Genomic DNA, 13,913 nt, shown 5'->3' on the forward strand with positions numbered 1-13,913 from the left:
CACGACCTTAAGAGAGTCATTCACACCAGACATCCCAAGAATATTGCTACACTGAAACAGTTTTGTGAAGAGGAGTGGTCCAAAATTACTCCAGATCGTTGTGCAGGTCTGATCTGCAACTACAGGAAACGTTTAGTTGAGGTTATTGCTGCCAAAGAAGGGTCAACCAGTTATTAAGTCCAAAGGTTCACATAATTTTTCCACCCTGCACTGTGAATGTTTACATGTCATGTTCAATAAAAAAACTTTAAAACATATAATGTTTGTGTACTATTATTTTTAGCAGACTGTGTTTTTCTATTGTTGTGACTTAGATGAAGATCAGAGCACATTTTATGACCAATTCATGCAAAACCCCACGTAATCCCAAAGGGTTCACATACTTATTCGTGCAACTGCCATTTACACTTTTGTTTCACATAACAATTCATGTGAGTGAATAACCAGTCAGCAACCAGTATTGTTAACCTTCTGCTTGTCTTCCCAACGGTATATCTAGACTTCTGCTGTCAAGAGAATTGAATCATAAAATGTCTCCTACAAATTCAAAATGCACGGAAAATGCAAATAATGTGTTTGTATGTATGTACACTGATCAGGCATAACATTATGACCCCCTGTCTAATATTATCTTAGTCTCCCTTTGCTGCCCCTGCCACATTTCTGCCACAACACATCTTTGGCTCCGGGCTGCATGTAGACACACACCAAGTATGTTAGTGTAAGTGCACTCCTTTTTTTTTACATCTTCCTGTTTTGTAGAATCCTCTTCTTGAGTGGACCATTCAGAACTCTTCACCTTGTATCTGTATACTATGGGTTTTCCAGGACAAAACCTTCATCCGACTGCTTAAGAGCTTAAGAACTGCTGCTCCTCCTATGGTAGGCGTATCGTATCACTTCCTGTTGTTGACGCTGACTCGCTATTCAGTTGCTCTGTTTGTTTTGCTAACTATTAAACTCCTGTCTAAGGGTAAACGTAAATATAGTAAAATTATAATTCACACAGGAGTTAATGATGCCCGATTACGCCAAAGTCACCAAAGAAGTCACCAAAATTATTGTGGAATCGGTGTGTAACTTTGCTAAAACGATGTCGGACTCCGTAGTTTTCTCTGGGCCCCTTCCCAATCTGACCAGTGATGACATGTTTTGCCACATGTCGTCATTAAACCGCTGGCTGTCTAAGTGGTGTCCCGCTAACAATGTGGGCTACATAGACAATTTGTCATGCGCCTAGGATCCGACTCCATAGCCAGAGATCACACAGGACCAGAGATCTGAGATAAGAAATGTTTTATTGACAATAATAATGCAGTGGATGAAAGTCGGAAACTTGCGGCCAAACAGAGCTGTCGTCAGGTGAGTATGGTGGTCTAAGAGAGGAAACAGAGTTAAATTGAGTCTGGCTGGATCCTGGGTAATGTGAATCTTTGAGTACTCACTGAAGTCCTGATGAGCTGTGGCTGAGAAGCAGGGGGGAGTGAACCAGAGAGAAGACTGAAGAGTTGTAGATTCCAAAATGGCCGACAGTAGAGTGAAGCATATGTTGACTGGGAGCAATCAAATGTGGACTTTTAAATATCAGATCTCTCTCGTCTAAATCCCTGTTAGTAAATGATTTGATAATTGACCATCAAATAGACTTATTCTGTCTTACTGAAACCTGGCTGCAGCAGGATGAATGTGTCTCTCTGAATGAGTCGACCCCCTGAAGTCATGTTAATTATCATGTTCCTAGAAACACAGGTCGGGGTGGAGGAGTAGCAGCAATCTTCCACTCAAGTTTGTTAATCAACCCCAGACCTAAACATAGTTTTAATTCATTTGAGAGCCTCACTCTTAGCCTCTCTGATCCTAACTGGAAAAATCAAAAACCAGTCCTGTTTGTTATTGTGTACCGTCCTCCTGTCCCTTACTCTGAGTTTTTAACTGAATTAGTTCTTAGTGCAGATAAAGTCATTATAGTGGGTGACTTTAATATCCATGTAGATGTTGATGATAACTGCCTCAACACTGCATTTAATTCACTATTAGACTCCATTGGTTTTACCCAAAATGTAAATAAACCCACTCACTGTTTTAATCACACCCTTGATCTTATTCTGACATACATCCCATACATCAGTTGATCAGTTAATAGTTTTTCTCCAAAACCCTCTTTTATCTGACTATTTCTTAATTACATTTGAATTTACAGTACCAGACTTTAATACACCTACTGATAAGATTCACTAGAGAAGATGTTTATGTGAAAATGCTGTTGACAAATTTAAGGAACTGATTCCATCTTTTATTTCAGAGCCATGTACCAACACAGAGGAAGGCAGTTATTTCAACGTTACTCCAGCACAAGTGGACTATCTTGTTAATAGTACTGGTGCTTCAATCAGGACAATACCTGATACTGTTGCTCCTCTGAAAAAGAAACTAGTGAGTCAGAGGAAGTTAGCTCCATGGTACAATTCACAAATCCGTAGCTTAAAGCAGAAATCACGCAAGCTGGAAAGGAGGTGGTGTTCCACCAATTTAGATGAATATTGCCTAGTCTGGAAAGATAGTTTAATAATATATAAAAAAGCTCTCCGTAAAGTTAGAACTTTATATTACTCCTTATTATAGGCGGCCTGGTGGCTCAATGAGTAGATCATTGGCCTGAGATACAGAAGGTTCAGGGTTGAAAGCCCGTCACAGACACCAGGTGTGTCCTTGAGCAAGACACTCCACTCCACGCTAGCTCCTCGGGTAGCTGCCCACTGCTTAAATGTTAAAAGAAGAGGACAAATTTCATCTGTAACATGTAAATGTGACAAATGACAAATAAAGGTGTTTAATAGAGGCAAATAAGAACAACCCTAGGTTTCTTTTCAGCACTGTAGCCAGGTTGACAAAGAGTCATAGCTCTGTTGAGCCTAGTATTCCCTCAACTCTCAGCAGCAATGATTTCATGAATTTCTTTACAAATAAAATCATAACTATTAGAGAAAAAATGTATCAGATCCTCCCTGCATGCAGCATGGACTGTACAACAACTCTAGATTCATCTGCAAGATCTCGCTCGTACTTAGACTGCTTCCTCCCCGTAGATCATTCTGAATTAATTTTAGTAATTAATTCCTCTGAACCATCAACATGTCTCTTACATCCCATCCCGACTAGACTCCAAGGAGAATTCTGAAGTGTCCTTCTATGAGTCCTGATATAAATCATATTGAACATCTGTGGATAGAGCTTGACAAATAGCTTGAATGCAGTGAAAAGCCGTTCAACAAAATATTAAGTTAACTGTGCCATCATTTTAGTCCAGGCCAGCTTCATTCATCACACACACAAATTTGTATATAAAATAATTCCCCACTCGCCCCTTCCTTGGAGCGGTCTTATTCCTTCAAGCTCGGGTCCTCTACCAGGGGCCTGGGAGCTTAAGGATCCTGCACGGTAACTGTTCATAGGACTGCACTCTTCTGGACAGAGATCTCGGATGTTGTTCCTGAGATCTGCTGGAGCCACTCTCCCGGTTTGGGAGCTTGTGTGTGTGTGTATATGTGTGTATATATATATATATATATATATATATTCATATATATATATATATTCATATATATATATATATATATATATTCAAGCTCTATACCAAAAATGAATTCCATGCCATATGAACAATTGTACAACATGGAAAAAAACATGGTAACTCGTGTTAATATATGGACAAACATCAGCTAATGTTTAAAGGTAAACTGTTAGCAAGGCTTCTGAGCAGTCTGCCTCTGTCTCAGCCCAGGTGCGCTTTTTAAGATACTGCACTTCACCTTTTAATAATTAGAAATAATAAGTAAAAAGTAATTAGGAATAGCGATTTCAATGAAACACATTAACCACAAAATTGCAAAGTATTTATTAAGATGTATCAGGCAGACATGTTTATTCTTAAGTGATGCTTTATTGGCAGATTTTGTAACAAGAAAAAAGCATAAAGACGGAGAATATATGTAATAGTTCAGCACTAAAGAAAAGCAACAAATGTAACAGTATTATTAACTACTCGCAAGACACTGGTTATAAACCAAATGCTTATTCTCTCATCAACATCTTCTCAGCAGCTGACCTCAGTCTGACTGTATGACTGATTTAGCAACCTGCTCCTCTGACTCTCCAAGCAGGACCCCATTTCTGGTGTAGAACACCTTGGCCAGAGAGGGACTCATGGGGGAGGGTGTGTACTCTTGACACTGGTCCCCACTAAGACTTGGTGCACACTCTACTATGTAGGAGAAGAACAAGGTGCCATGATTTAACATGCAGCTGTCTGACACTTCTCCCTGATGCAGTTCAATTGAACATTCACCAAGCAGATCACTGTTCCAGTAAGTATCCTCATCATAAACTCTAAATTTAAGTCTGTCTTTCATGTTGATGCTGATTGGTCCAAATTCAAAGGTCTCTGGCCATTTAGGATTATCATTGTTACTTATAATGATAGTACGCTTATTCTGCTCACCATAACTAACCTCCACTGAACCATCTGTATCTGACCCCACATCACCATACAGACCTTGAGCATAAAGGTTGAATACCTTTAATGTTGCAAGACCTTTCCCAGCAGGACAGCAGTTTGACTTGATGTTCTGATTACTGTTGCAAACACAATCACAAGGATCCCTTTTGCTGGATCTGTGCCCAATTTGACAAGATTCAGAACATTTCTTCAACACTGCATTTTTCTTGATGTACTTTTCCACCTCTTGCTTCAGTCCAGCACTGGCAGGATGACCTCTTGGCAGTATGGTGTGCAGGGGCTTTATGCTGTATTGCACCACATCAGGTGTGTGTTTCAGTGAGCTGAGCCAGCTGCCATACACAGACGGGTCTGATTGGCCTTGAAACAAGATATCAGCACCGTTTATGTGTCCACCAATGACCTCTGTGTTACGCTCATTATATGTGCTGCTAAAACTTTGGTGAGAGCCCAACTTCTTCTTCTCTGCTTGACAGTGTTTGTACATGGCGTTAATACTGGCAGAATTAGCAAAACTAGCTGAGGCTTCCACTGACAAACAGTCACTGATCGCTGTTGCTGACAGTCCGTTCATTGTAGCCTGACAGGTCCTGACAGAAGTGATGGCTTTTATTTCCCCTCCAAGAGACACTTGTATGATGTAATGTGTACCATATGTGTCGATCAGATTACGATAGAATTCTTCAGTTTTACTTGAATAAGTAGGAAGAGAGTTGATGGCTGATTTAAATTCATGACTCAGTGGAGGATTTGTTGCCAGTCTATAGCTGTGAAGCACAGAGAGTAATGGTTAATAACTTTGTAGAGATCCATTCACTTTGACATGAAGGAGTATTTTTCTGTTGATCACTGCCAAAAACTCAAAATAATTTAAGAGTTTTTGAGAGAATTTAGAGTACTTCTAAAAGAATTAAAACATATTACAGTTTAAATATTGTATTACAAATAGTGGAAGTTCATAGTTAATGATCAGAAGACTAGTATCTTTCCTCATACTCACCTGTAGAAGCTGCAGAAAACAGCGTGACGAAAGAAGTTGTAGCGGTCTTGTTTTGACTTTTGCATGCCAAAGGTAGCATCTCTGGAGTGGGACCCTCCAAAACCAACCCCAACAGTGACACTGGGATCTACAGGAATTTCAAGGCCGACTTTCCAATCATTTGACACAGATGATGTGGAGTCATTGACAAGAGATTCAACAGAATCATAGACTGTACTGGAGACCTTTAAGCTGCACTTGGGGAGGGTTCTCCAGTCTACCACACCAACGGGGACTTTCTGGTTTTCCCTGTTCATGTAACTGTTTCTGTACATTTTGCAAGTGCCGTTGCCAAGATTCCATGTTTCAGTGTCGATGACATAGGCGCCTTTCCGCTCCATTGTGACGATGTCGAAACCTTCTCCACCCAGATTGTAACCAGGGACAAAGTGAGCATTTTCACACTCCTGTGGTGTACCAGTTAAGCTTACATTGGAGGACAGGCACAGAGGACTCCATGCCCACCACAGGAGCATCAGTTGCCACAGCTTAATCATCTGTATGAGAAACAGTGAGAAAACAAAGCAAATATTGAATGTTTAATTTCAATATCAAATGGATGAAATTAAGAAAATTAGAAAGGATTAGAAAGAACTAGATTATTAAGATCAGACTTAGGGTCTTACCACACTGTGACTGTCAACAGCCAGGTCTGATCAGCTGCTTACAACATGTGAGCAGTGTTCACTTATGGTAGGAGCTGGGGTCTTATTAGCAAATTTTCACACATTTTATAATCAACCGTGTGCATTAAATCAGTATTTTAGACATGCATTAGAAATGTGTGACATTTGTACTTCCTTCAAACCCAGTTGAGATAAGATTTAACCTAAATAGGTTAAGTGCGCAGCTGCGAACTGTGCAGCAGCTGGTTGTAGTTGTTCTCTTCCTTGTGATGTCTTCCTTTTATTTTATTTAGTATTGGATAAGTAACTAGTTTTGAAAATTAAGTTATACCCTCTCAGATCATGTCGTTTGAAAGAGTTTTTGTCTTTGGATTGATACTTTCACTCATTCGAAAGGAGCGCAGCAGCTGGTCCATCACTGTGGCACCATTTGTTTACACTCAGTATCAGCTGATATAACTGACGACGGCCTGAGATCAGAAGGAGGACAGTTGCTATGCTGATGACTCTCAGACTGCTCAACTGTCCCTTCCTGATTTCTAAATGAGTTTAAAAAAAATTGGTTGGCTCAAAATTTCTTGCAGCTGAATTCTAACAAAACAGAAATTGTTGTTATCAGTCCACAACACAAAATGCGTTCAATTCTATCATTTCAGGAGACAGGGAGGCAGCGAGGATGGTCCAGAGACTGCTCAGGGAGGGGAAGGAGGCTTACAGGAGGAAACTGGAACAAAGCCTTCACATAACACAAGGGAGGTGTAGAGGGGCATGATGGCCATCACTGGCTACAAGTCCAGCAGCCAGGCGACTGAGGGAACTATGGCCCAGACCAACGAATTTAATATTTTTTTCTATATATTCCAGGCGGATCCTCTGAGCCCCCTGCAGTTCACTACAGGCTTCTCAATCCCTCCCTCACACGACTCAGCCACTAACCACATAATGTCCATCTCAGCAGATCAGTCGAGTAGATAGCTGAACAGGCTTTACCCCACAAAGGCTGCAGGGCCAGATGGAATGATCCCCCAGTTTGCTTATCAACCCCATTTTCCAGTGGATGACGCCATCATACATCTACTCCATTGCACCTACACCTAACCCAATCAAAGTGTGGGGGCATAGTGAGGATCATGTTTTTGGATTTTTTTCAGTGCATTCAACACCATCCGGCCTGCGCTACGGAGAGAGAAATTTAAAAACATGACAGTTGACACTCCCCTGATTTCCTGGATCATGGACTACCTCACTAACGGCCCAAAGTCTGACACTGTGGTCTGTAGCACAGGTGCTCCACAGGGGGCAGTACTGTAGCCAGAGAGGAGGATGCTGTCCAAACACCTCTCAATCCTGTACAATCCTTCCCACCCACTACACAGTGTGCTTGTGGACAGAGGAGCACGTTCAGCCAGAGACGGATTAACATAAGATAAGATAAGATAAGATAAGATATTCTTTATTGATCCCACATTGGGGAAATTCAATTGCTACAGCAGGTCAGTGCAAAAAGAACAACAGAACAACAGTAATGTGCAAAAAGAATGAAAGGGTGTGCAAAAATACAAAAGTAATAAACATTTAACGAAAATTAAGTGCTCTACAGAACGTCACAGGAGATCCTTTCTACCTGTGGTCATCAATCTTTATAATTATTGACCTATTTTCATCCATCTTTAAATATTGTGTATATATTCTGAGTTTTCTGTATTGATATTTGTGTTGGTGTGCATCTTTTATTGGTTGTGGTTCATTTTCTTTTTGTCTGAGTTGAGAACAGCTGTAACAAGACAAAATAATTTCTCCTTGGGATTAATAAATAACCTATGCAGAATGGAAAGAGACAAAGCTATATAGACGCTTGTAGTGTGACATGCACAGTCTTTGAGGCCTAAAATAAGCATGTTATAAGTCTTTCTTAGTATAGAAACTTCAAGCAGCTGTGTTTTTCAGTCAGGCTTAATCATGTTTGTAATGCGTTTGGACTTTTCACTCTTACAAAATTGATTGTAAATATGTAAATTATTTCCCTTAACTGATTTATAATGAAGTGTAATGAAAGCTCTATAACTGGCTCTATAAAACCAGTTAAAAGTTTGTAACGAAAGTCAGAGGTGAAAACAGTAATGTAAGTTTCAAGGTTTTAATAACAATAACATCTCAGCATATAGACTGGCGGTAAGGTGCAAAAACAACAAAAACAAAACAACTGCCCTAAAAAGTATACTTTACCTAAACCCGTGGCTGTTAAACATGAAACATAGGGCAGCAAGCAAATAAACTAATTGGCTGATGAGTAGGTCATCATAAAAAAATCTTTTCTTTAATTGACATAATTGTGCAGACTATTGCTAATGTGAAGCAGTCCTAGTTAAACTGTAAAGATAGAATAGCATGAAGAATCTGTTAAACAAAGCAAATATTCAATGTTTATTTCTGCCTGAATTGAATGATTAATAAGGATGAGTGAGAATTAGAATAAAGCTGAAACTGTTAAAAAGAGAAGAACTCAAGGGTCTTACCTTACTGTGCTTACTTACAGCATGCTTTGTTCAGTGGCTTCCAACAACTGAGCTAAATAATCTTTCTGATGTGAAGGTGGAGTCTTGTCTACCTATGTCATTCTCACACCACTTATAAATAATTCATGTTGTTAACACCTTTTGGAGGGATTGTGGTTGGAAAGCATTTTAAGTTTACCTGCAATGATGTATGCTATCTAAAATAAATGTAACTAAGTTAACACAATAGTTTCTGACATTAACACAAACTTCAAAATACTACAATCTCCTTCCATAAAATAATGACATCATCAGCGTGCCTCATACATTGTGTGAGATTTAAAAGACAACAACTTGGAATCCGGCGTTTTGATCAATCTGCCTTTTTTCCAGTGCTGACCGGAGTCACAGCAGCAGCAGGCTAATAGTCCAGATTTTGTTCTGCTCTGACTGCTGCAATGATCTCCCACTCTGCACAGGGGCTTTTAGGTGGGATCTGATGAGTTCTGTAATTACCCCAGCATGTTGTGAGCATGTCCAAAGGTCTTCTAGCAATCCATGTGTCATCGCCTTGAAACTGTACTTTGACGATTACTTGGGTTATTTAAGAACACATCTGTCCAGGAACTCCAAATGGAAAATCAGTTGGCAGCTAAATTGTGTGCTTTACAATTTTTCTTTTTGTATGTCATTCATGTTTTTATACATAGTTTCCAGTAATTAAATGTAATAAAATAAAAATATAACTCACATCTCATACTGTCATAACATGAGATCTGGTTTTTGTAATTATGAGATAAAAATATTAAGTTCTCCATGATCCAAGATCCATGATCCCTGGTATGCGATAAATAGACCCAACACCATAGTGTTGAAACATGGCCATATCATGATGCTTGCACCACCATGCTTCACTGTCTTCACTGTGGCTTGAATTCAGAGTTTGGGGGTCGTCTCACAAACTCTCTGTGGCTATTTGACACAAAAAGAACAATTTTACTCTCATCAGTCCACAAAATGTTCCTCCATTTCTCTTTAGGCCAGTTGATGTGTTCTTTGGCAAATTGGAACCTCTTCTGCATATGCCTTTTTTTTAACACAGGGACTTTATGGGGGTTCTTGAAAATAGATTAGCTTCACACAGACGTCTTCTAACTGTCACAGTACTTACAGGTAACTCCAGACTGTCTTTGATCATCCTGGATCTGATCTTTGGCTGAGCCTTTGCCATTCTGGTTATTCTTCAATCCATTTTGATTGTTGTCTTCCGTTTTCTTCCACGTCTTCCACGGTTTTGCGCTCCATTTTAAGGCATTGGAGATCATTTTAGCATAACATATGATTTTTTTGCACCTCTTTATAGGTTTTCCCCTCTACAATCAACTTTTTAATCAAAGTACACTGTTCTTCTGAACAGACCCACTTTCCAGGCTTTTAAATGCATGTTCAACAAGTGCTGGCTTCATTGTTAAATAGGGACCACCTGATTCACCCTGATTTTCACAAAATTGATGACCTCACTGATTGAATGCCACACTGCTATTTTTTGAACACCTCCCCCACCCTCCCTTTCAACTAATTGCCCAATTTTACAGCCTTAAGAGTGTACATATCATGAATGCTGGGTCTTGTTTGTTTTCTGAGAATCTACTGCACCAACTGGTAACTTGTTTGCCATGTAGCAATAAAAAATACACTAAAAACCTGGATTATTCTGGTTAGTCACATTGTACTGCAATTATTTTGAACATAACTGTATATCATTAAAAGATTTAGAGAATCTGTGCTCATAAAGGAATAAATAAACTGCCACAAAAAGTGTATGGGCTCAGGGACACACAATTTTCATTTGTACATACATACATACATATACATACGAATAGCAACATGCTTCCTGGGTCACATAGTAAAATTGAGCACTTGGTTGGTGCTGCAATTATGTAGTTAAAAAATGACATGCACTCATATATATTTATCGTGGAATTATTTAATTTATGGATTATTTAATCTTAAACAGTTGTGTGTGGCAAAAGTCTGTAATCCTATATGTTCAGTAACTGCTCTAACTTCCTTTTACAGCAATAGCTTTAACTAAACGTCTCGAGTAAGCACTTCTCATTTCTTCTGCTTTTACTATTCTTCTATAAAACAAGGTAATCAACTGTGATTTTTGTCTCATTTTTTTAATTTGGGTTTATCAAGAATTGATATAACCAGAACATATTTTTTATCTGTGCCCTTTGACAAAACAGCTGTGGTGTGTCAGCAGAATAAGAGGAAGGGAGTTCAGCTTTTCTGTTTCAATAGCATGTGATCATAGCAGACATGCTACACCACATGAGTCAGAGTAGTCACAAATTTGGCCTGTGTTCAGTTTTGTCCCTCTGACATAGTTCACACTTGTGTGTTGTGGTGAAACATGTTCAAAGAGCTTCATTCTGCAGAAGGTTTATTTAATTATGTTTCTCTCAACTGTATAAAAAGCATTATTATTACTTACTTACGATGTCTTCAGTGGATCATGTTAATAGGCAGCTTTACTATTCCAAACAGATTCCTTTAAGACACACACATACAGTACCTCACACTCAAAAGCCATTCTGCACTTGAAAAGTTGTAAAATATATTTATTAGGCTATTGTAGAACACACTAAGAGTGTATATACGCTACTAAAAAAAATAAAAGGACCACATCTCAATGAGGGAAAAAATCTTGCTGGATATCTATACTGATATGGACTGGGTAATATTTTAAAAACTAAATGATGCTACATCGTTTGATGGAAATTAAAATAATCAACCTACAGAGGGCTGAATTCAAAGACACCATAATTTAATTGTAAAAAAAAACATGCTGCAGCAGGTTAGTCCAAAACTTTGAAAAAATTGTATTGTAGCAACTCAAAATGGTAGTAGTTTAAGTGGCTCCCACGTGTCTGAATGCATGCCTGAAAACATGAGGGCATGCTCCCAACAAGACCATGCATGGCATCTTAGGGTGTCTCCTCCCAGATATGGACCAAGGCATCACCTCATGCCTCCTGCCACCTCAGTAGTTACACTGACCCTGGACAAATGCTAAACTAGTAAAAAAAAAAAAAAAAGGGTCAGAAAAGATGTAAAAGACATAAAACAATTTTCTGTTTTCCTATTGTTGCCCCTCTAGTTCACGTGCTGTTAATTTCATCAACACCAAACTAGCTGAAACTGCTACTTGACTGACAAGATCAATATTCCACATGTTTAATTGACTTGATGCTATACTGTTAAAAGTGTTCCTCTATGTGTTTTTGACCAGTGTATCTAGCCAACTGTGCATTACATTTTCACATTTATGTGCTCTACTGTATAACTGGGATTAGTTTCTACATTTAGATTTACATTTAGTCATTTAGCAGACGCTTTTATCCAAAGAGACTTACAAGTGAGGAACAAGGCAAGCAAACAAAATCTAAGTCAAGAAGAAACAACATCAAAGAAAGTGCAAATTAATATGAAAAATGTGTACTGCATTAACTAACAACATCTATACATCCATCCAGTAGCCAAACCACTTGTCCTCTTAAGGGTAGTGGCAGTGTCGGATTCTATCCCAGCTGTCATTGGGCAAGTGGCAGGGTCTATCACTGGGCTAACATACAGAGTGAGACAAACATTCACACTCACATTCACACCCATGGGCAGTTTAGAGTCATCAATTAGACTAACATGCATGTTTTAGGACAGTGGGAAGAAGCTGGAGAGAACCCATGCAGACACAGGGGAACATGCAAACTCCACACAGAAAGATATCTGGTCGACCTGTGGATTTGAAACCAGGTCCTTCTTGCTGATACAATGACTAACTACATTAACTAACAGCAATAATAAATAAATGAATGAATATTATGGCCTCCTCGCATGTAATTGCACCTGTCCCCACAAACTAAATGCTATGATCACCGTATTTAAAAATGATTTAGTAGCTGTGGCACATTTTACTGAGAGGTCAGGTTGGGCCTTCCAGATGCAGTTAGTTAAAAAAGACTTATACAGTTAATGATTTACCTGTTGCATCAAGTGTTTCTAAAACTATTTAACATGAAAAATTATAATATGGGTAAATGTGCTATAGTGTAAATACATTTTATTTGAACTAATGCAACAATGAGTTATAGTGCTTAAAGCATGCAAAGTAAAAAACATAACTGTGAAAGTCATTTCAAGAGACGCATATATGACTTCCTGTTTCACATGATGAAACTGTGCTGGTGCTGATGTTCATGCTGCAAGTTTGCAAATGCATCCTTCCTTACAATCCAATAATCTAAATGTGTGTAATGGCCGCTGTGCAGAATGATCATAAAAACATAAATTTGCAAAGCTTATCATATTTAGATGTATTTCATGTTGAATTAATCCTCAAAAACAGAAGACACAGTTCCTACTTTTACTGTGGGATTATACAGAAGTCGATCGTATCAGTCCTCCTACACCACATGCACTGAAATGTCACACAATTGGTTTTTGTTCGGCTTTGCTCATCTGATATTTTTCACACTTCGTGTATCGTGATCGAGCTCATTTGGTGGAATGAGGAAGCTTCTTTTTTTTTTTTTTTTGATTTATTTCCACACCACTCAGAAATGATTAAAACAAGGACTGTTTGTGTAGGTTGCTCTCAAAGCCGTTTTGTTTTTTCAATTTCTGTTTTTCTAACCAGACTCTCTTAAAAAACACATTTTATAAAGGATTTATAAATTATACAAAGGCCTAAAGCATCGGAGTTAGAATCATCACTTGTGTCACAAAAGCTGTAGTGCATAGTTGTACTTCCCTTTGTGTTATAGTTTCAATATACTGTTTACATTTGTAAGTTGTTATTTGATTGCACCATTTAAAATAAAATTTAAACTCTTTTGTTATTGCATCAGAGGGTTTTATTCATGTTTGAACCTTAGACGTTTGGCAGCAAACATAACCAGTGAGTTGGAATAGCAATACAGGACCGCTACTGCTATAAAAGCTATGTGTGCTGTAGGTTTAGTAGCAGTACAGTATATAACGAGGAGATTTATTTACAAAAGATATGAGGGTTATATCTGATTATTCAATAACATTTACTGCAGCCTTCACAATCACATGGCTATGCATTGTTGAAAAAAATTCCAAAGTCTCAAAACATCAAGTCTCAAACAATGTGTATAATGTACATTTGGGCTACATGTATTACACATTTGATTATACTGTAAGTACAT

The 13,913-nt window shown here is 38.5% G+C and overlaps 1 protein-coding gene across 1 annotated transcript; it reads right to left on the minus strand.

The window, feature by feature from the left end:
* Positions 1-3,906: 3,906 nt before the first annotated feature.
* Positions 3,907-8,726, minus strand: LOC113161233 (perforin-1-like). The gene is made up of 3 exons (XM_026358705.1): positions 8,698-8,726; positions 5,517-6,052; positions 3,907-5,283 (listed from the first exon to the last, which is right to left on the minus strand). Exons 2-3 carry the CDS (start codon positions 6,050-6,052, stop codon positions 4,107-4,109), a joined length of 1,713 nt encoding a protein of 570 aa, XP_026214490.1. The 5' UTR covers positions 8,698-8,726; the 3' UTR covers positions 3,907-4,106.
* Between the last annotated feature and the right edge of the window lie 5,187 nt (positions 8,727-13,913).

The sequence above is a fragment of the Anabas testudineus genome, chromosome 1 (assembly GCF_900324465.2).
Source record: "Anabas testudineus chromosome 1, fAnaTes1.2, whole genome shotgun sequence".
NCBI lineage: Eukaryota > Metazoa > Chordata > Actinopteri > Anabantiformes > Anabantidae > Anabas > Anabas testudineus.

Excerpts from the sequence above, each read along its gene's own strand:
- LOC113161233 (XM_026358705.1), bottom strand. The coding sequence starts at position 6,052 with ATGATTAAGCTGTGGCAACTGATGCTCCTGTGGTGGGCATGGAGTCCT. Across the intron at positions 5,284-5,516 it reads GTTTTCTGCAGCTTCTACAG|CTATAGACTGGCAACAAATC; the intron begins GTGAGTATGAGG and ends TGTGCTTCACAG.